Source organism: Nelusetta ayraudi, unplaced genomic scaffold (genome assembly GCF_046127955.1).
Source record: "Nelusetta ayraudi isolate G7.1 ecotype Tasmania unplaced genomic scaffold, CSIRO-AGI_Nayr_v1 ptg000011l, whole genome shotgun sequence".
Taxonomy (NCBI): Eukaryota; Metazoa; Chordata; class Actinopteri; order Tetraodontiformes; family Monacanthidae; genus Nelusetta; species Nelusetta ayraudi.
Window position 1 is genome coordinate 11,485,963 of NW_027466061.1, and position 20,178 is coordinate 11,506,140.

Consider the following 20,178-nt stretch of genomic DNA (forward strand, 5'->3'; position numbering starts at 1 on the left):
ATATATTTTAATTGCCAGACAGAAAATGTCATACTGGTTGTCACACTGTCCAGTTTACGCCAACAGCTCCATTATTGTAGAAAAAGTAAAATAAATATTAATTTAAATGTGGACGTCTGATGGATTCCTTTTAATCTTTTTTTTACATATTCGCTTTTTGCAAACTTAAACAACAATTTAATTATTTTAAAGTAAGTCATGGAATTGTGTGTGTGTGTGTGTGTGTGTGTGTGTGTGTGTGTGTGTGTGTGTGTGTGTGTGTGTGTGTGTGTGTGTGTGTGCTGCTGCTGTCATTTCCTGCTGTGATGGGTTGCCCAGCTGCCCCTCCTGCTGTCTTGCTGCCTCATCAGGACGAGTCTGGACCTGGCATGCAATCAGCCTCACATTGTCATTATCAGAGACTCTGCTTCAACCGCTATAATTTTTCCAGTAAAATCACACCTTTTAACTTGGTTTGTAGTTATTTTTTTGGTCAAGGGTGTTTGGTTTGAGTGGGTTATTATTGATTTTCTTTTGCTTGTAAACACAACTTTCCTTAAAACGTTTTAATAATAATGTCAACAAAAACATTGTCAACACGGGTGAACAAGACTGGGCCCATACACACATAATACAGCCATTACATGGACATTCCCCTGGGAGTATTATAGTAATTATAATTATAATAAGAGAATGAAGAGTGTTTTCATCAACTGTAAATTATATAAAATCAACAATCAAATTTGAAGATGTGCATTGCGTAAAGGAAATTATTTAGTGAATTAAGATTCACAGTGATCTGAAATTATAACCCATTTCTAATCCAAATTAAAATTTTCTGCTCGATTAGAACTGGAACTCAAAACAGAAATGCAGCTCCTTTGAAACGGCAGTGAGGCAGATGAACTGATTATGTGCATATTATGAGATAGCCAGCGTTTGATCAATAACCCACCACACAGCTTCTAACACGTTATTGTGTTTCTCACTCTTATCTGGCCCTTGATGCAGTTCCCATGGAAACCGGATGCAAAGACGTCATCGTGTGACATTGAAGGACGGAGGCACAGTGGAGGGGCTTTTGGCAACCTGTCTCTTCAATTTTCAATTTAACCCTAATAACATGGTCTGAAAGACAGTGCTGATTGAAGGATGCTGTTCCTTGGAGAGGCCTAATCAACATGGCAACATTTTACAAAAACATAATTCACAAATTAGTTGGACTAGGCTCCAGCACCCTGCAAGCTTGAGTAAAGGATAAGCAGTAACAGAAAACAGATGGACAGATGGCTAAATGGATGTATATGAGGATATACTATCATGCAAAGACAGCAACTGTGGCATAGTCACAGTCATATTAGGAAAGCAGGCAACTTCCTCAAGTTCCTGAACAAATAATATGTTTGATCTAAGACAATGCCTTTAAACGAGGAGTATCATCTTATGACGTGCACTAAAGAAAAAAAAAAAGGGAACAATGTGAAAACAGATCCGATTGTTTCACTGCAGAGTCATTGGGTAAACATAGAAATGATGAGAAGGAAGTGGGAAAGAAAATATACAAGATGTTGCAACAGTGCCCCACCCTCTGGCCTGTACAATCAGCTGCACACAGGGAGATGTTTTTTGAAATGTGTTCTTTTGCAGAGTCCCCACTGGATTGCTTCTTAAAAAGCTCACAGTGACAATGTTCATCCAAACTTCCATAACAGTAACATGATGAAAGCCAGCACTTCCTGTGCATACCGCAACAGGAGGGATGATTAAAACAAGGGTGCTTATGTTACCAAGGCAATAAATAGCTTCTAATGTGTCATCAAAAGCAATGTTCAGCCATTTCCTGCTGGCCCCATCTCCACATCCTGTACCGCTTTATTTGACATTATTTCACAAGGGCCAAGAAGTTAGAGGGGGATTCTCCAAGAGTGATAAGGAAAAGTGCAAAGTCATGCTGTGTAGTCAGGCTGGAAGAGTTGGTGTAGGAGTCTCAAGTGGCGAGACGTCACGGACTCAATAATCATCTCGCGAGAATGTGGGGCATTGTATAAATCCGCCAGCCGAACCCGACAGTCTCTCCACTGCTCTTTCCTCACGACTCCATAGCCTGTTGCGCGCAAAGACCGACTGTAAGGTATGTCTTTTTAATCATACGAAATCGCATTAAGTTTCTAGTTTTTAGTTTGTTTTTGCGGCCAGTCTTTTCTTTGTTGTCCTGTTTCTTGTTTGAGGGAGTAGCTTCTACTGAACTAACCAACAAGTGGTTTCTCACGTTCTTATTCATTCTGCAAAGCAGCAAAGTTTTTTCAGTTACCCGACAAGGTAACTGGTCGTGTTGGTTTCTTGTCATACGCTGAACCACTTCTAATCTACTTAAGTGGTGAGAAAATATTTTGATTTGAGTTTGTTTAAAAAAAAATAAAAAAATACAAAAATACAAAAGTTAAATACCGAGGTCCGTTCGTGCGTAGAAAAAAAATAAATAAAAAAAAAAAATCATCTTGTGCGTTGAACTCAGGTGACTGCACTTAAAGGAGCATTTTCTGTGAAGGAAATGGGGCCTCGTGAGGAAACACCTGTGGATTTAAACAGAGAAGCGGAAGTTATCATTAGGTTTCAGTGTAAGCGTGCCGTTTAATCGTACTGTTGCAGCTCATATTTGCATTAAGATGGAGATCATATCACATTAGCCCCTACCGCAAATTGGGCTGTAATAGTTTTAAATACCTTTTCCCGCACAACTCTTTGTTCCTCTCTTCTGTGTACGTACTTAACTGATGTAACAATAACGCTATTGTAATATTACTTTTCATATTTAGGTCTCGCTGTAAATTACATTTACATTCATTCGCACCTTTAGTTTCCAGCCCTCTGGGAGACACAGGATTTTGTCTTTCAAATAAAATCCAGATGTTATTGGACATCATCATTTTTGATGCAGCATTTTACAGACTAAATTATTTGATATTATAATCTTTTGATGCAACAATTTACCGACTGGAAAATATATTTGATACATCAAACAATCATTGAGTAATCATGCAGCATCAGCATAGGTAAATTGGCTTAATATTTTCAGTGAAAATCATAGTGAGGTCATAGTTTACTTATAAATGCTCTCACTGACGCAGCAGTCTACACTGCTTATCTCAGCGTTGTATAAGCTAACTGTTTCCTCTTTCTGTGCTCGGGTCAGACTGAAAATGGCTGCAGGCAAGGCACAAATTGGAAAGCTGGCCCCAGACTTCACAGCCAAAGCAGTGATGCCAGATGGACAATTCCAGGACGTGACACTGTCAGCCTACAGAGGTGCGGCTCATCCTCTGTTCTCTGCTCAGGAGAAAGTGTTTGATGAGGTTCACCTGCAGAGAGTGATCCCACACCGTGAATTGAAGACATTCATTTACACTACTAAAGACTATAATGAATAAGCCTGATTTACTATCCATGTGTGACCATCAAGTGAATAGTCTCATCTGTTTCTCCATTGCTGCAGGGAAATATGTTGTCTTTTTCTTCTATCCCTTGGACTTCACCTTTGTGTGCCCCACTGAGATCATTGCTTTCAGCGACGCTGCCGAAGAGTTCAGGAAAATAGGCTGTGAGATCATTGCGGCGTCTGTTGATTCGCACTTCTCCCATTTTGCGTGGTAATTATATGACATGGCATTTTCAGCATTGATAATTATATGTGAGGATTGGTGTACAAGAAATAATTCTGACTTGCTTGCTCTTTAAGGACAAACACAGCGCGAAAACAGGGTGGCCTTGGTCCAATGAAGATACCCCTGGTGTCTGACACCAGACGCACCATCTCCACAGATTATGGTGTCCTAAAGGAAGATGAGGGAATTGCCTACAGGTGGGTATTACAATGTGGTGTTGTCTGAAATTTTCACGAGTCTGTAAATATTAGAAATTACAAAGTCAATATTGGTGCTCATTTTGAGGTGTTACAACTCCATTTCAGGGGCCTGTTCATTATTGACCCCAACGGCATCCTGAGACAAATCACCATCAACGACCTCCCAGTTGGACGCTCTGTTGAGGAGACCCTTCGTTTGGTCCAGGCCTTTCAGTTCACCGACAAACATGGAGAAGGTGAGATGTATTAGCTATATGATGTTATGCAAGAACAGTGTACTCACCTGCTTTGCTAGTGATGAACTGCACAGAGTTGGATTAATCATTTAACTAACATAGGACAAGGATACAAAGCATCAGTCTATTCCAAGGGGTGATTATCTTATCAGGCTTAAATTATCTTGAACTTGAACTTTATAACAAAAAGAGGTCAATAAAACAGCGTGGTGACGCCTCTTTGTTCTATGCAGTGCCCCAGATTACCTTCAGATTTTTCAACCAGAACCTTGATGTTTTTGTTAGTTTAAACTCCTAAAATGTGGAGGCTAGGTGCAAGCATCTATTTTATACATATACCAGTCTTTGATCCCTTAATTTTTCCTTTTTTTTTTAATAGTCTGCCCAGCTGGATGGAAACCAGGGAGTGACACCATCAAACCTGACGTCCAGAAGAGCAAAGAGTTCTTCTCCAAGAACTAATAAGGCCAGGGCCTCTATCTGCAGCCTGCTATAGGAGATATCATTTACAGATTAAATCTCCAGAGAACAATATTTAAATCAGCCGCTATGCCTGTTGGCTGGTTAGGAGGCTGTTTTTTCTATAGTTGACAAGCTGTCAGTGGTCTTTTGTCTATTTGAGTGTTAAGTCTACTTATGACCAAAATTACAATACTGTGTAATAGGGTTTTACTGTTTTCTCTGTTGTGTTGAGTTCTTTATTTTATTTAACATTGTTGAAAAAAATACCATACCATATTTCTTTTTCTTTCTTTTTTTTAAGATTTTGAACAATGTCACTTCTAACTTCACAATAAAAATATAATAAACACCCTGGAATTCAACTATTTAATGTCAGAAATGAAATGTCGAGGTAATGTGACGTATTCTTGATTAGAATGACTGTGATTCAATTGTATTTATTACACATAATCTAATGTATTAAATTACTATTGTTGCAATTACAATCAATGGCGTATGTTTAGGTGCAATCTGAACTTTTCCAAATGTGGATGCAGGTTTATTCTGTCCTATTTATTTTTTTTTAAATCTTATTATTGATTTATTCTACTCACACAAACAGGTCATCGTTACTTCTAATATCAGCTATTTTAAGACAAACTTAATCTCGCCGTGATTTTCTCGAGTGAACTCTTTCTGACGTCACTTAACTGATTTTTTTCAGCGCGAAATGTTTTAAGCTAATTATTTTTCGACCAGCTTTTCGGGCGAAGAAGCGAATTCTTATAACCACTGTTAATGTTGTTAGAGATCTACGGCTAAAACTACTGTTAAAGCAAAAAAAAAAAAAAAAGAAAGAAAGCAAAAAAGAAAATTGTACTGGCGTTTTTATCTACGTTTATCTCGTTCATGGAATCGACTCATTATTGACATCTCCTGGTGCTAGCAAACTTCTAGAATCAGCTAAATTGGGGGAAATGGCAGCCGCGAAGACGGTAATACGGAAGACCACGGAGGAAAATGTTGAGGTGTGACAACAAGATTACTCTACTATTTTTATGAATGAGTTCCTTATTTACGCTGTCTGACAGAAATGGAGCTCCAATGAGTTTATTTTATCCTAGCCAACTGCGCCATCCGGTGGCTCCGGCGACACATGACAAATTTAGCTCCGTTCTCACTCGTACACTTGTTTGTCTGTGTATTCACTTAATAAGTCGACAGGTCTGTTCATGACCGAGCTGAAAACCGAACAAGAATCCCTCGTGTTTGTCAAGAGGATGGTGGCTGTGGCAGTTTCCTCCATCACTTACCTCAGAGGGATTTTCCCAGAGAGTGCCTACAGGTCCAGATATCTGGAAGGTGAAGACGGAGCCGTCTCTGTTGCCGTCTCGCACATCATGAGCCTGACCCGTGACATTTATCTGTTCTTTGGATATTCTCTGTTTTTAATTTCACTAGACCTGTGCGTCAAAGTTCTGAGGGAAGACTCTCACGCCTCTGCTGCCAGTAAAGTTGTGAAATGGTAATTAGATCCATGATATTCTTGCCTAAATACGACCGGAGATTTTGTTTCATACTGTTGAAGCCAAACCATTTGTGGTTGAAATAGATATTTGGTTACTTTGAAGAATGTCAAAGAATAGTGAAGTAAAAGTTAAAAGCATGCCATTTTCATGCAGGTTAATGATGCATTGCATTTCAAATATTCACAACGCAGCATAGAAGCTGCCATACAAAATAATATAAATTAAATTCTCAAAGGAGTAGTTTAAGAAGCTGGGTTTTTCAGGTCATTTTTCTCATTTTGAGAGTTTTTTTTTTCTTCTTGTCACTACTTTTCAGGATGATGGGCTGCTTCGATGCAATAGAGAGACAGTTTGTGAGTAAATTCACACATTCACTTTTAAAGTAATGGTCTATTTTTTTGGTTCAATATTATCAGTTCCTATTATCAGTTCCTTTAACAGTCATCACATTTTATCTTCCTTACAGCTGCATATTGTGTTCATTGGGGTAAGTTAATTACATCAGCAGTTTACCAGAAAATTTGAAAAAGTTGTAAATTGTAGCACTAAGTAGCTAACGATAGTTTTATTGTGAATTGCTAAATAATTGAGGAATACTTTAAAAATACATGAGGTAAATCTGAACTGTGCAAATGAAAAAGAATAGCAACGTGATGCAAAAGCCTACTGGAGTTTATTTTAATGCCTGTACTCTCTAGGTTTACACCAATTGCGAGGAGCCAAATGTAAGTTCACATAAAACACTAAGAAAGTTTAAAATTGTCAGCTGAACCCTTTATTACTCACAATTCCAAAATGTGTTGTCAAGTCAGCTTTAACAAAATTATTTTTTTGCAGTACATCACTGAGTCCTACCATTTCAAATTCAAATATACTAACATGGGGCCACAGATGGACATTCTAAGGTTTGTACAGAGGCTGTTTGTAGATGATGTTTTGGACTTGTTCTTCATGATAACTGGTGCTGGTCTTTTCTGTATGATTGCAGGAACAACAATGTGGCAGTGCATGTGACGATGGAGGATACCAAGAGAGCCACAGTGCTGCTTATTCGGAAGCTCTTTCTGCTCATACAGAATCTGGATGCCCTCCCCAGCAACGTCCACCTCACCATGAATCTCTACTACTATGACGACAGTGAGTGTTTGTTATAGTTTACTTCTAGTACTGAGAACGCCCTTTGAAATGTCTCTACCCGTTTCTCCGTCAGTCACTCCAGCTGACTACCAACCGCCAGGCTTCAAAGCAGGCGAATGTGATAGTGTCTGGTTTGAAGGTGTGAAGACAAACTTTGAGGTGGGTGAGGTGCAGACGGGCTTCCACACCATCAGAATGCATGTGTCAGCAGAACAAGGACGGCTGAAAAAGCTCCTGAAGAAAAAACACCTTGAGCAGCATATGCAGGTTCCTCATACATTATACCTGCAGACAGAGGGCATTGAGGTGGGTATACAAAGTTCTGCCTTTCAACAAACATGTTTTATTGTCAGGGCATTATAGCGTTCGATTATATTCCTGTGCACACTTTTCTTACAGGAGCCACGTAAGAAGTTAAAGGAAGGCAATCTTCCCTCCGAAGATGGTATGTGTGTGTGTTGCTGCTGTGAGAAAACTGAAGAATGCAGCAAGAGATTAACACTGTTGTTCCTTTAAACAGAATCTGCACAGTTCAAGAAACCCGTAAAGCGTGTGACAAAGGTACAGCGAACTCCAGGCACAACCACATTTTAAAATGTAGTTGACAGGAAAACAACAATTATGACACGTGAATTGCTTTTTCATACAAACGGTACAATTCTGTTTTTCAGAAAAACACAGCTGCCAAAAAAGCAGTGAGGAAGAAAAGAAGAATTTAACAAAACAAAACAAGAGCTGTTAGCAAGTGAACGTAAATTTGAATTGACACATACATTGAAAGAGTTAAATGTTCAGTTCAACAGGTTTATTTTATTATTCAATATTCAAGACATGATGTTACATTCACTGTTGTATTGTGTTGCCATTGTACAAAATAGTGCAAAATTTGATTTGATTTAACAAAACATGTTCCAAGTACAATTTTTTTGTGTAAAAAAGAAAAAAAAGGTTTTATTGTAAACAATGCTCAAAAAGTTAATGTGTACATGAAAAACTGCTAAGAATATCTGTATGTGTTTATAGTGCTTTCATCTCATCTGAATTAAGGCTCGGGACTAACTAAGATATCATCTCCTAGTTACTTTACTACATGTTCAGAAAATACTGCTCCTTCATAGAAAAATAATCCTCCTTTTTATTTTTATGGAGATGTCAAATGTTTCCCTGAGTGATATGAGCATTCGGTGTCCAGGCCTGGACAGCCTGTTTTAGTCTGTTGCGTATGTGTTACAGCGCCATCTTCAGGTGAATATGTCGGTCTCAGAATAAGCTGTCCACATCTCCCATCTCCACAAACACAGTCTTCAGCTGTGAGTAATATTCGATGGTGACCTGTCCGTTCTCCCGCCCAATGCCTGGTGGGTGCAAAGAAATAAAAGTGAACTTCCAAACGCAGTGAAGCACTGAGCAAGTATTCATTTAAAGATTTTGCAGCAGACTATGCAGACAAGTCTGTACCTGACATCTTAAAGCCTCCGAAGGGGACCTCAACCGGAGTAATATTGTAGTTGTTGATGAAACAGGAACCGGCCTTAAGGTGCTCCACCACACGATGGGCTCGCCTCACATCCCTATAGATGCACAACAACGACTTAATGAAATCAGTACAAGTACTAGGATTTGCTTTCACTACCCAGACATAAACCCACCTGGTGAAGACACCAGCAGCCAAACCCAAGGTGGTGTCATTGGCTCTATGCATCACCTCCTCTTCAGTTTCAAAAGACAACACAGACATGACAGGGCCAAAGATCTCTTCCTTCACACAGGTCATGTCATCAGTGCAGCCACCTGTAACAGTAACAGAAGTGAATCAAGAGTAACATATCTAAAAACTGTTCTTGATGATTCTCCTGTTCATGTTGCCAAAACACATTGCAAGTTGCACATCATCTACGCTGTTGGACAGGGAGCAGGACTGTCTTACCCAAAACACACGGAGTCATGTAATATCCTCCTTTCAGTTTGGGATCTGAAGGCACAAACGGTTCACCTCCATACAGCACAGAAGCTCCCTAGTTTGGGGGATCGGGAGGAGTTCAAAATGTGGGCGTTGACAAGAGCGGTTAGAATAGTTGGTGGGCCACCTCCATCCTACCTCATTCTTTGCCTGATTAACAAAGGAAAGGACTTTGTCCCGGTGATCTCGACTGACGAGGGCTCCCATTCGGGTGCTCTCTAACAACGGGTCACCTATCTCGATAGCCCGGGTCCGTTTCACCACTTCCTCCACAAACATGGGCAAAATATCCTTTTGAACAAAGACCCTGGTCCCATTGCTGCAGACCTGCAACATATTTAGACGGATAAAATGTCTCCTTTAGAAACCAACCGGCATTTAAACAACAGTTCAAAGAGGGAACTTTACTTACCTGGCCTTGAGACAGAAAGTTGGCCATCAAAGCTCCCCTAACAGCATTCTCCATATCGCTGTCCTCAAAAATGAGGAGAGGAGATTTCCCCCCGAGCTCCAGAGTCACAGGTTTCACGCCCTTCGAAGCCATCTCCATAATCTGTGAATGCAGTCATGGTGAAGAAAAATACATTGTTTTACTTTTTGGTAGATAACTTATTTCTGCATACTTAAAACCAGTCTGACATCTTCATCACTACTCTATTGCCTAATGTTTTCTACCAGTAAAAAAAATAATAATCACCACACACACACACACACACACACACACACACACACACACACACACACACACACACACACACACACGCGATGACCCTGACCTTCTTGCCTGTGGGCACGCTCCCTGTGAAGGACACCTTAGCGACGTTGGGGTGGTGGCAGAGTAAACTCCCTGTCTCCTGACCGCCCTGCACTACGTTGAAGAGCCCCTCAGGAGCTCCAGCCTCAGTGTAGACCTCAGCTAGGATGACCGCTGTCAAGGGCGTCACTGGTGAAGGCTTAAACACCATTGAGTTACCTGTTTTAGAAACAAAAAACAAACACATTACTCTTTCTGACAGATGAAACAATTTGTCTGTGTTAAAAATACTCTGCCAAATAATTCATTTGGAACTTGAAAAGGTTTTTGTGTGTGCTGTGTACCACAAGCCAGAGCTGGAGCCGATTTCCAGGCAGCAATTTGAAAAGGGTAATTCCAGGCCCCGATGCCGACACAGACTCCCAGAGGCTCCCGTCGGGTGTAGGCAAAGGACCCCCCTGGCAGCTGGACATGCTGACCTAGACAAAGAAAAGGCAGAACAAACCCTGTAAATATAGGGCTTAGAAATGATCACTTCTGCAGAGACAGGTGGCCTTGCTGAGTTGCTTGCAAGAGATTACAGAATATTTTTCCCTCATTAAGTGATTTAATGAGCCACAGCATGGTTTCTGCTTCTTATCTATAATGAAGATGGATTTGATGGATGGATTTACTCGTTGACAGTGTCCTTTCATACTACCATCAGCTGTTTACACAGTATGTGTCCTCAATCTCCAGACACTTCATGGTAAGACATTGAATCAATGAACAACTGTACTGTACTGACCTGCTAAAGTACTAGCCAGCCCTGCATAGTACTCAATACAAAGTCTGGCAGAATCCACATCCAGACGGGCCTCTGTGATGGACTTTCCATTGTTGATAACCTCAATTTCAGCTATTTCCTCTCTCCTTTTCTGTAAAAGATGTAATTAGTTTTAACACACCCAATGTGAACATCATGACTGTATTTCTTAATAGGTAACAAGAATATATATAAACTCTATTTTGGTCATGTGACTTTTTTTGATGTTCACTCTGATCTCTGTTATACCTGGCAAGCCGCAGCCAACACTCTGTGAGAGCATAAGTACATTATTCAAATATGTGCAAAATTTCTCAATTAAAACCAAAAGACTATTATCATTGCCATGCTTTAAAAAGTAATAACCTCAATGATATGGGCAGCTTGTATCATTATCCTTGCCCTCTCCATCCCAGACATTTTGCTCCAATGGTCAAATGCAGATTTGGCAGCTTCCACAGCCTGGTTGACCTCAAACGCACCACATGACTCCAGTTGACACAAAACCCTTCCTGAATGATCAAAGGTTGGAGATGACACAAATAAAGAAGGTTCATATTACGTAACGGTGTCTCCGGATGTTACAAATTTATGTTTGCCGTTGCTGTGTTACGTTGCCCCATTTACTTTGCAGCGGTTTCAAAATGTGTCATAACTTAATACAATGGGAGAGTTAGTTTAGGCCTGCAGGCGATTCAACGTGGCCTTTACATAGACCATAATGCTACAACAGCTGGCTGGAGAAACTGCTGTGCTGATGTACTCATATGATTTGCTCAGTCAGATCAGCGTGTAATGGATGGAATGAGTGTGTTTGCAACCCAATGGTATTTGGAAAATAATCAAGTGTAGACCATATTCTGACAACTAAACAGAGTAAAACGCAGTGACAGGCCTTACAAGACCTCGTCTTTGAATAACCTCGCACAGCATGGGTCAAAGTCCACTTTATACTGTGGCAATCATGGCAAAAAGAAACATTGTGTTTTCAGACATGAACAGACTGTGTCAGTTTACCTGTGGCCGGTTCGTAAACATTTTCCCTGCTACCTTTCTCCTGGTTGGATCTCCTCTGGCTGGCCCAAAAGTTTAGCGGGGCCGTGATGTCAACCGATCCCGAGGAAACGCTTCGGATCACGGCCGCGAAAGGAGCAGCAGCGGGGCCCCGTGTGAATGCATCGAGTCTCCGCAGCATTCTCAAACTAGCCTCGTAGCTCGTAGCAAGTGCACCACACGATAGCTGGTCACGGGCAAAGGCGAATCAACACGAAACGCTTGTCACTCAACGTATGTCGCGTCGATAAACGCAATAAAAGTCGAATGTGAAATAGCAACAGTTCAACTTGTGTTCTTAGTTACCCGATGTTGGCTTTTGCTAACAATCCATAGCTTTGTTATTCCTAATCTTTCACAGTTGTGCAAACTTTTTGTCAATGATTCGCAGCTTTCGTTGTAATTTGTCAAAACAGATAAAACAAAATTGGGTCGCGTTACATTATTTGTTACGAGTCGGCTGTCAGGTTTGACCGCCGGGAGGGTGGGACGAAGGCTGCTTTCATCATCAAGTAAGAGTCCAAAACGTGAGATATGATTGGATATTTTCAATTTCGAAGTACAAATAAAATAAAATTAGAGGCTTGCATTTACTGTAGAATGTGACCGCCTTTATATTTGTGAATCCATGCGATTCTATATATATATTTAAAAAAAATGTGTAAATTGCTATATTTTTAACGGAAAGTATAACGTAACGTGTGGTGGAGGGGAGGGGCCTTCGGCACAAAGATCCTCTAGCGCAGCGGTCCGGTCCGCACACAGCAAGTATGGCCGGGGACAGTGAAACACATCTTAAGGACCGGGATGAGAACACCAACATCATTCGACAACCGTTTCTCATCGGTGTCTCCGGGGGCACAGCCAGTGGAAAGGTCGGCACTCTTGCAAGCTTACGTAGCAATTTGAGCCCGTGGCAGTCTGTTTTATTAAGTGTTCCTTTGATGTTCAGTCGCTCGACAGCCGGGTGCCCGTGGACCGCGTGGCTTGCGCGAAGCAACGTTCTGTGATTGACAGCTCTGTCATCTGGTGCACCAGCCGCTCACATCTTCACCAGCTTCGGCGTGGCTAAACACGTTTGTCATCTGCATTTTAAAATGATAGGGTTTTCTTCTTTCTCCCCCCAATAACAGCGCCTTCTTCTCATGTTTCGGGGAGTCGTTGCCGAGCCCGAGTCACTTAAGACGAAAGGGGGTCAACGACGCTAGCTTTTGTTAGCCGCTTAGCAAGATTCCATCACACGCTACCAGTAAAAGGTGGCGTGGAACAATAGCTGACCGCCGTGCACTAGCTTGCTCGAGGCTATCTGCTGTGTTTGTAAACATTGTGAAGTACACCCCCCCTGTCAAATATATTTCTAATGGTATATATACGGCGTGTAAACTTGTAACACATTTGGATTAATTTAGGGCAAAAGAGAGGTCTTGTTAGTTTTATTTTAAGGCGATGGAAGCGACTGCGTTAAGGCGCCGGCGGGTGGGGGGGAAAAGGTTACTCGAAGGATCTAGTGTTCATGTCAATTTGGACAGAAGTAGAATCCGTGAAACAAAAATAATAAAAATGATTTTATAACCCGTCTCGGCAGTGTATGAATAGCAGACATAACGGAGAATCCGACATTTTATTCAACACAGCGCGCTCTACTGGCTTAGCCTCCATTTGGCTGATCCAGCCAGCCAGCCTGTCGGCTGTGTGGGCAGTGCTGGAGTAAAGGCGCCGCGGTGACCTCATGTTTCCCCGTCATGACCCAAATTAACATTTGTACACACGTCATCGGATGTCTTTGTTGTGTGGTCCAGGATGGAAACCGCCTTACGTGTCTGCCAGACGCTGCTAAGCGAACCATCTTTCCAACAAATGACCAGAGAGGTTTTTTTCCCCCTCTCTCTTAAAGACACGTGAATATCCGGTCCTCAGCTGTTGGCATTTCCTCGTAGCTGATAGCAGATCCACGTGTTGCTAACAATCACACAGACACGTGAACAACAGCCGCATGTTCAGGATCCGCTGTTACAATTTTATATTCGTCCCGATTTTTGTGAAGTGATTGTGGGCAAGTGCTTTTATTGGGCTCATCAGAAGAATATGGCTCACATGCCAAGAAGACATTTCGTTGTCATCAAACGTGATCCATGAAGGCTATTTTGTTTTTAGATGTTTACATATTAGGAGCTGTGTAGCTTCTCAATGAAATCGCTGATTTTCTTCTGTTGAAAAACAAATGATGTTTACAAAAATCTCGATCAACTCATTGAGCATATATATTTCAACCTTGGTTAAATGCAAGGTAGTTTTATGCGTAGTAAAATGCTTGAATTCTACAACACTACAGCCGATAAGTACAGAGCACAACTTGAAGTATATCGCTGTAATCTGATCTTCCAGAAAGCAAACTTCCAATTCAAATTGAGGTCATAGATTGCTGCCATTAAGTGTTTGAGATCAGAGTCTAACCAGTGTAAATTCTAACTGTTGACCTGAATGGGTTCATGCATCCATCTGCTCCAGAGTGGGCGGTAGCCAGATTCATTGTACCACAGTTTAATGGACAAAAAGCTTGGGTGGAGAATGCCCACTCAGCACCGGGTCTTTGATTCATTCAGGCTGAAGGGTCAGGGGGTGCAATTGTGGTTAGCCACTGGGCAGTTTCACCCATGACACTGAGCTGACTGGCTGACAAGGAAATGACGCTGCCAGCCAAATGTAAAGTGTATTTAATGCAGGCTGAACTGAACTGAAATTATCTCTCCCGTTATTTTTCATTTGTTAAATTGCAGTCATAAGTGGTTTATTTGGTCAATATCCTTGTGCATGTTTTTTTTCATCCTCCATTTCTGTGTATTGTCTGTGAGATGTACCATAATGTAATGTTTGTCCACTAGTCGTCAGTATGCGAGAAGATCATGGAGCTCCTAGGCCAGAACAAGATTGATCACCACCAGCGGCAGGTGGCGATCTTGAGCCAGGACAGCTTCTACAGGGAGTTGACCCCAGAGCAGAAGGCCAAAGCGCTGAAGGGCCAGTTTAACTTCGATCATCCAGGTATGAACACCTGTGGCGGAGCTTGCACTCTTGCTGGCCCGCTGCGCGCACATGTATGCTACTCGCATCACAGAATTGGGTTTCCTGGAAGTTGTCTTGAGAACCTTTGAAACCAGATGCTTCCATCTTTTAGTTCATGAAACTGGTCATGAGTAATGTATCGGTTTCAAGGTAGGCAGTTTGAAAAGGGTATGCTTTCAAAATCACAAATGCTTTCCAACGTACATCTGTTGAGGTGTGAACTGCCTCTGAGAAATTCAAGTCAAAGTAACACTTATTTTTGTAGGTTTTACTAAATGTTGCAAATATTCTGAAGCTGGAAGCCTAAAACTGTAAAACCATGATATTTCCAATTGAGTTTATTGTATTGCCAGAATCTCTTGTTGACATTAGGCTACAATTTTTATGCTAATTTTGGCTACACAGATGTAAAATTGTTGAAGTGACCATGTGCTGGGCAGCGTTCTTTGCTATTATGTTGATGAATCCTTACAGCTCGAATTCGGCAACAGCATTAACTCCATTTTTGGACTGCGAGTTTGGCCTCCCTCGCTTCCTGATTTGAAATCCCCACCGTCAGCTCGGGCCTTTCTGAGAGGCAGCTGTTTCACGCTGCTCAGTGCTGCATGCAGCACCTGTCACACGAGAGAGGTTCACAGTCGCTAAGCATGCACCGCACTTTACCACGTGCCCGGGGAGGCACACTGAGCCGGTGTAACTAGGTATTAATTTGTGTTATGTCACTGAAGAAGATTTACAAATGTGCACCTCCCTGTTTTTTTCTGCAGATGCCTTCGACAATGAGCTGATTATGCAAACACTGCGACTAATCTTGCAGGGGAAGACGGTTCAAATCCCAGTTTACGACTTTGTCACTCATTCCAGGTGAGCTACGACCTCTTCATTGTTTGTTTTTTATTCTGTGTGATCAGTTAATATTGGCACTCCATCCTTGCAGGTGCATGCAGTCATTAACAGAATACAGACACTGTGTGTCATTGCAGGAAAGCCGAGTTTGTCACAGTGTATCCGGCCGATGTGGTCCTGTTCGAGGGCATCCTCATGTTCTACTCTCAGGACATCAGAGACCTGTTTCAGATGAAGCTCTTTGTTGATACAGATCCAGACACACGGCTTTCGCGCCGAGGTGTGTAGCGCAAGTTTAACAAGCACCACAATGAGTGTAACATTGGTTAAGATGTTTACAGCCCAACCTGTGAATGATGACTGTGAATATCATTTAATTCACAAAAAGCCAATGAGAACAACAGTGTTGGATGGTCAATATGAAATGCTTGGAGCCAACTACCTGCAGATTTTATGACTTTAATGTAATGGTTTAATGTCATCTGTTATGTTGTGTTCTTTTTGGGTAACAGTTCTGAGAGACATCAGTGAGCGTGGCAGGGAGCTGGAGCAGGTGCTGGCTCAGTACATCACATTTGTAAAACCAGCCTTTGAGGAGTTCTGTTTACCAGTAAGTCCAGTGAAAAAGCAACATGACACAATTTTTGGGGATTTATCAGAATAAAATGCTTGGCAACGCATGATACTGAATAACTTTTCGTACTGTAAAAGATGCAATCAATGCTGATTTGAACTTGAAAGCTAGTGGTATCTTAGGTTTTAACTGTAGTTTTATTTCTAACAGACAAAGAAATATGCAGATGTGATAATTCCACGTGGCGCAGACAATCTTGGTAGGTGCAGCTGTCATGCACAGCACAACGATTATATTTGTGTTTGTCTCAGGTAATCAAATTGATCATTCCCGTGTCAACCATCTTCATGTTTCTTGCAGTGGCCATTAACTTGATAGTTCAGCACATCCAAGACATTCTGAACGGTGGGATAAAGCGTCAGAACGGCTGCATGAACGGCCACAGCACTCCTCGCCAGAGAAGGACCTCTGAGTCCAGCAGCCGGCCTCACTGACCCCGTCACACTTCTCCTCATGAGGCGGAGAGGGCTGTGTGTGTTTGTGGGGGCATGGGGAGCTGTAAATAATGCCTGTTGTTGGCATTCTTGTATTTAAGAGAGAAGAAATGCAAAAAAAAGAAATGCCTTTTATTATTATTATTATTATTATTATTATTATTATTATTATTATTATTATGACTACTCTTGTTTTTAGGTAGGTAATTGTAATTGTTAATCGTTGAGTTAACATTTGTCAGGAGAGTTTCAAAAGAAAAGGTACTCATGTTATGACCACGGGTCAAAAATTGCCCTCATACATTTTCTCCTGAGATTGATTTTTTTTTTTTTTTTTTTTTTTTTTTAAATTATAAATGCATCTCCCCTGCTGCTCCATTGAAACTCTTGCTACAAATGAATAAAAGAAGGGAGTGGTTTTACTTTTTTTGTAATGTCTGGTTACACTTGAACCCACAGTGGTGGGAAATCTTGATAAGAGTTTGGGATGGTCCTTAAAAAGAGGGATATGGGTTGGAAGATGAACAGAGGACACCAGGATTGCACGCTGTGTCTGTTCTGACAATCTTAGAAGTGATTTCCCTGTTTGACAGTGTTTAAAGTTCCCTCATTGTATTGTGTGTTACAGTTGTCTGTTTATAACACAATGTCACCACATTGATCCTTTCCTATAGTAACACTAAATGGCTTTTCAGTACCAAACAACTCACTAACTCATGCAACTATCAGACCAATGAAGTTGAAGGCTGGAAGGTTCGACTGACTACTGTAAAAACTCAGTCCTGTTTTTACATTGTTGGGATGCATGTGCCCTCTTACTAATAGCCTAAATATGTTTGGCAAAAGTCAAAATAAAAGATTGTCTTTTAAGGAACTGACAAAGAAATTCACAATTGCTGGATATATACATATGCAGTTATCCTCTCATGGCTTTGCTTACTGCTCAGAACATTCATTCAAATTAAATGGTACAATGTGTATGCTCAGGTTGATTTGCTGTAAGACGCCAGAGGAAAAAAAGGGATGCTATAAGGACGTTCAATGCCACAGCAATATGTGTTTTTCACAGGTGTGTGTGGCCATTAACACCCACCACAATGCCTCTGCAAAGTTGCCTCAGGTTATTGTGTACAGCAAGTATCCACAACAGGAACAGTTTTCATCTGATTCAAGGCTGTAACAATAAAACTGTAATCTGAAATTTTATATTCCATGTTTTGTATGTTTTCTGTAACAGTGGGATTGAATGATTTATACCATATGACTGTTGGACTGGATTATTAGATAATTTATGCGTGAATGACGGTCAAATGTATGGGTCAATAAAACTGATGAGCCCGAATGACCCCGACTAGTGTGTGTTTTTTCTATTCGTAGTCGTTCATGACGTAAAAAGCAGCTGTCCTGACGTCGGTTTGAGTTGATCAAAAAGTAGGTCAACTGTGTAATTCCAAGTTATACCGCTGGAGGACGCACAGCTGCACTACAGTAGTTATGCTTCGTTTACATGCTAGCGGAGTTGTGTGTTGTCATAACGAAAAAGCGAAAATACTGCACAAATTATGAACACATTATGTATATTTAAGCTACACTCTAAGCAGTAGGAAGCATGGGTTTTTAGTTAATCTGCTAAAAATCCAGCATTAATTCCACTGAATATTTTTAACATGTCGGTTGGCGGAATGTACTGGATGTACTTGAAGGCACAATTGAATCGCGAGACTCCAACATGGTGGTATGTGTCGCTGCAGCATACTAAACAGTGAAGCATGTACATGTAAACATGAACTACCGGTGGCTCTTTATCACGTTTACTTTTCTTGCATGCATGGCAGAAATTCGGGCTGCAGTTCAAAGCCACCCTGGAGAACGTCACCAACGTACGGCCGTATGGAGAGGACTTCAGGTGGTATCTGAAGGTAATCTGCTAAGCTAACATGCTAACTCGCCTGATTCATACGCTAACTTTGTGCCCTTCGTTGCTTGACGTTTATAAATTGGTTCACCACAGAGCAACTTTGTTGCCTAATTATCAAGTCATAGATATCATGACAGATACTCACGTCTTGTTGACAGTCACCTTTTTACCCAGTTACTCACTGACATACTGCTTTTGTGTTTTGCCCAGCTGAAATGTGGAAACTGTGGCGAGGTCTCGGGTAAATGGCAGTATGTGACGTTAGTGGTAAGGGGCACAACAATTCACGGGACCTTCTTGCACATTCAGTGTGTTCATCGTCCTCTTGGTTCTTCAGGAGAGTGCACCGTTGAAAGGAGGAAGAGGCAGTGCCAGCATGGTGCAGAAATGTAAACTCTGTTCCAGGGAAAATTCTATCGGTAGGTACAAACGTGTGTGATGAGGGGGGAAAAACACACAGAAATAACATCCACTGTTTTGTTCCCTTCCAGATATCCTGGGAGATACAGTGACAGCGTATAATGTAAGGGAACATCACACACCTCTATGTTGAGGCCTTTGCCAGATTGTTGTTTGCTGTATGAAAATGTGAGCTTTTACACACCAGACAATTTTTCTTGTGCCCATTTTTTTTTCCTTCCCAAAATCACAATTCAACTAAAGGCTGAGGACAGTGAACGCTTCAAGATGATGGTGCAGTTTGAATGCCGAGGACTGGAGCCTGTTGACTTCCAACCACAAGTGAGAGCTAATGGAACAGAAAGTGTTACAATTGTTTATTTAATTCCAAATCCTAAAAACATATACTTTATTATTGGCATGCTGTACGATAGAATGAAGTGAATCACAGTTTTCTCTCTCAACTTCAACTCCAGGCTGGTTTTGCTGCTGAAGGAGCAGAAACCGGAACGCGATTCCTTGAAGTAAACCTACTAGAAAAAGTATGTTTCGTGAGATTTTTAGCTGTTCATTGTAAAGTGTAACTTTCTGTCGATTTACCAAGTTTAAAAATGAAACTAAAGCAGGGTTTGAATCAGTTTGTGTTTACAGAAGAGTTGTCCATCTATTTGCACTTTGATTCTGTTTTAAAGTGTTTACAAGTGTGTACATAACATTTATTGAGTCATGTTATCTTGTTAACTCTGGTTTTCATGAATTTTCAGGACTGGACGGATTATGATGAGAAAGCGAGCGAGTCGGTGGGAATATATGAAGTCACACATCAATTCAAAAAGTGCTGATGTCATCATATAAAGAGTTTCAGAAAGTGACAAATGAACATTTCTGTCAGACGTCATTGGGCTTCCCTCCATTTATTGAAGGCCGCTTCAGATGTTAAGGTGGGGTTCAATGGTTTCTTTACAGATGCAGAACATGAGCACAGGGTGTCTGTACATGTCCTGGAATAATCACAGTGTTTATGTTTTTTTTTCACAGTTGCAATAAACTCGAACGATAAACAGTCAAAGTTTGGAAATTTCTTCTTGCATTGGAAATGTAATATTACATATTTTTTATTTTTTTATT

General features: G+C 41.1%; 5 protein-coding genes across 9 annotated transcripts; 4 read left to right on the forward strand and 1 right to left on the reverse strand.

Annotated features, from left to right (window-relative positions):
- Positions 1–1,957: 1,957 nt before the first annotated feature.
- prdx1 (peroxiredoxin 1) lies at positions 1,958–5,024 on the forward strand. Its single transcript, XM_076020940.1, has 6 exons — positions 1,958–2,110; positions 3,173–3,285; positions 3,473–3,626; positions 3,716–3,838; positions 3,947–4,077; positions 4,457–5,024. Exons 2-6 carry the CDS (start codon positions 3,180–3,182, stop codon positions 4,537–4,539), a joined length of 597 nt encoding a protein of 198 aa, XP_075877055.1. The 5' UTR covers positions 1,958–2,110; positions 3,173–3,179; the 3' UTR covers positions 4,540–5,024.
- Positions 5,025–5,378: 354 nt separating this feature from the next.
- Positions 5,379–8,579, forward strand: zte38 (zebrafish testis-expressed 38). 3 transcript variants are annotated; one of them, XM_076020936.1, is made up of 12 exons: positions 5,379–5,546; positions 5,736–5,880; positions 5,980–6,043; positions 6,364–6,400; positions 6,514–6,534; positions 6,746–6,772; positions 6,885–6,952; positions 7,036–7,184; positions 7,258–7,490; positions 7,584–7,629; positions 7,705–7,745; positions 7,856–8,579. In XM_076020936.1, exons 1-12 carry the CDS (start codon positions 5,496–5,498, stop codon positions 7,901–7,903), a joined length of 930 nt encoding a protein of 309 aa, XP_075877051.1. In that variant the 5' UTR covers positions 5,379–5,495; the 3' UTR covers positions 7,904–8,579. The 3 variants fall into 3 exon arrangements, with proteins under 3 accessions (XP_075877051.1, XP_075877053.1, XP_075877052.1); XM_076020938.1 differs by having other exon boundaries at positions 7,396–7,490; XM_076020937.1 differs by lacking the exon at positions 6,746–6,772.
- aldh9a1b (aldehyde dehydrogenase 9 family, member A1b) lies at positions 7,968–11,898 on the reverse strand. Of its 2 annotated transcripts, XM_076020933.1 has the most exons (11): positions 11,721–11,898; positions 11,070–11,215; positions 10,686–10,815; positions 10,243–10,377; positions 9,921–10,117; positions 9,557–9,697; positions 9,283–9,471; positions 9,112–9,199; positions 8,834–8,975; positions 8,643–8,755; positions 7,968–8,539 (listed from the first exon to the last, which is right to left on the reverse strand). In XM_076020933.1, the coding sequence occupies exons 1-11, from the start codon at positions 11,896–11,898 to the stop codon at positions 8,445–8,447; spliced, it is 1,554 nt and encodes a 517-aa protein (XP_075877048.1). In that variant the 3' UTR covers positions 7,968–8,444. The 2 variants fall into 2 exon arrangements, with proteins under 2 accessions (XP_075877048.1, XP_075877049.1); XM_076020934.1 differs by lacking the exon at positions 11,070–11,215 and having other exon boundaries at positions 11,721–11,883.
- A 597-nt stretch (positions 11,899–12,495) lies between these two features.
- On the forward strand, positions 12,496–18,075 carry uck2b (uridine-cytidine kinase 2b). The gene is made up of 7 exons (XM_076020939.1): positions 12,496–12,631; positions 14,639–14,798; positions 15,587–15,683; positions 15,803–15,945; positions 16,178–16,275; positions 16,450–16,498; positions 16,600–18,075. Exons 1-7 carry the CDS (start codon positions 12,527–12,529, stop codon positions 16,731–16,733), a joined length of 786 nt encoding a protein of 261 aa, XP_075877054.1. The 5' UTR covers positions 12,496–12,526; the 3' UTR covers positions 16,734–18,075.
- A 161-nt stretch (positions 18,076–18,236) lies between these two features.
- On the forward strand, positions 18,237–20,119 carry czib (CXXC motif containing zinc binding protein). 2 transcript variants are annotated; one of them, XM_076020942.1, is made up of 8 exons: positions 18,241–18,468; positions 18,569–18,652; positions 18,862–18,918; positions 18,989–19,070; positions 19,143–19,174; positions 19,315–19,392; positions 19,527–19,592; positions 19,815–20,119. In XM_076020942.1, the coding sequence occupies exons 1-8, from the start codon at positions 18,463–18,465 to the stop codon at positions 19,890–19,892; spliced, it is 483 nt and encodes a 160-aa protein (XP_075877057.1). In that variant the 5' UTR covers positions 18,241–18,462; the 3' UTR covers positions 19,893–20,119. The 2 variants fall into 2 exon arrangements, with proteins under 2 accessions (XP_075877058.1, XP_075877057.1); XM_076020943.1 differs by lacking the exon at positions 18,862–18,918 and having other exon boundaries at positions 18,237–18,468.
- Positions 20,120–20,178: the final 59 nt, after the last annotated feature.

What these genes read in the sequence shown, in the direction of transcription:
- prdx1 (XM_076020940.1), top strand. Translation starts at nt 3,180, where the DNA reads ATGGCTGCAGGCAAGGCACAAATTGGAAAGCTGGCCCCAGACTTCACA. An exon ending in GACACTGTCAGCCTACAGAG is followed by an intron (nt 3,286 to 3,472) that starts GTGCGGCTCATC and finishes CCATTGCTGCAG; the next exon opens with GGAAATATGTTGTCTTTTTC. An exon ending in CACTTCTCCCATTTTGCGTG is followed by an intron (nt 3,627 to 3,715) that starts GTAATTATATGA and finishes TTGCTCTTTAAG; the next exon opens with GACAAACACAGCGCGAAAAC.
- uck2b (XM_076020939.1), top strand. Translation starts at nt 12,527, where the DNA reads ATGGCCGGGGACAGTGAAACACATCTTAAGGACCGGGATGAGAACACC. An exon ending in GGGGCACAGCCAGTGGAAAG is followed by an intron (nt 12,632 to 14,638) that starts GTCGGCACTCTT and finishes TTTGTCCACTAG; the next exon opens with TCGTCAGTATGCGAGAAGAT. An exon ending in ACGTGGCGCAGACAATCTTG is followed by an intron (nt 16,499 to 16,599) that starts GTAGGTGCAGCT and finishes TGTTTCTTGCAG; the next exon opens with TGGCCATTAACTTGATAGTT.
- zte38 (XM_076020936.1), top strand. Translation starts at nt 5,496, where the DNA reads ATGGCAGCCGCGAAGACGGTAATACGGAAGACCACGGAGGAAAATGTT. An exon ending in CAGGTCCAGATATCTGGAAG is followed by an intron (nt 5,881 to 5,979) that starts GTGAAGACGGAG and finishes TAATTTCACTAG; the next exon opens with ACCTGTGCGTCAAAGTTCTG. An exon ending in CCGTAAAGCGTGTGACAAAG is followed by an intron (nt 7,746 to 7,855) that starts GTACAGCGAACT and finishes TCTGTTTTTCAG; the next exon opens with AAAAACACAGCTGCCAAAAA.
- czib (XM_076020942.1), top strand. An exon ending in ATACAGTGACAGCGTATAAT is followed by an intron (nt 19,175 to 19,314) that starts GTAAGGGAACAT and finishes ATTCAACTAAAG; the next exon opens with GCTGAGGACAGTGAACGCTT. An exon ending in AAGTAAACCTACTAGAAAAA is followed by an intron (nt 19,593 to 19,814) that starts GTATGTTTCGTG and finishes ATGAATTTTCAG; the next exon opens with GACTGGACGGATTATGATGA.
- aldh9a1b (XM_076020933.1), bottom strand. Translation starts at nt 11,898, where the DNA reads ATGCTGCGGAGACTCGATGCATTCACACGGGGCCCCGCTGCTGCTCCT. An exon ending in AAGCTGCCCATATCATTGAG is followed by an intron (nt 10,816 to 11,069) that starts GTTATTACTTTT and finishes CATCTTTTACAG; the next exon opens with AAAAGGAGAGAGGAAATAGC. An exon ending in TTAATCAGGCAAAGAATGAG is followed by an intron (nt 9,200 to 9,282) that starts GTAGGATGGAGG and finishes CCCCCAAACTAG; the next exon opens with GGAGCTTCTGTGCTGTATGG.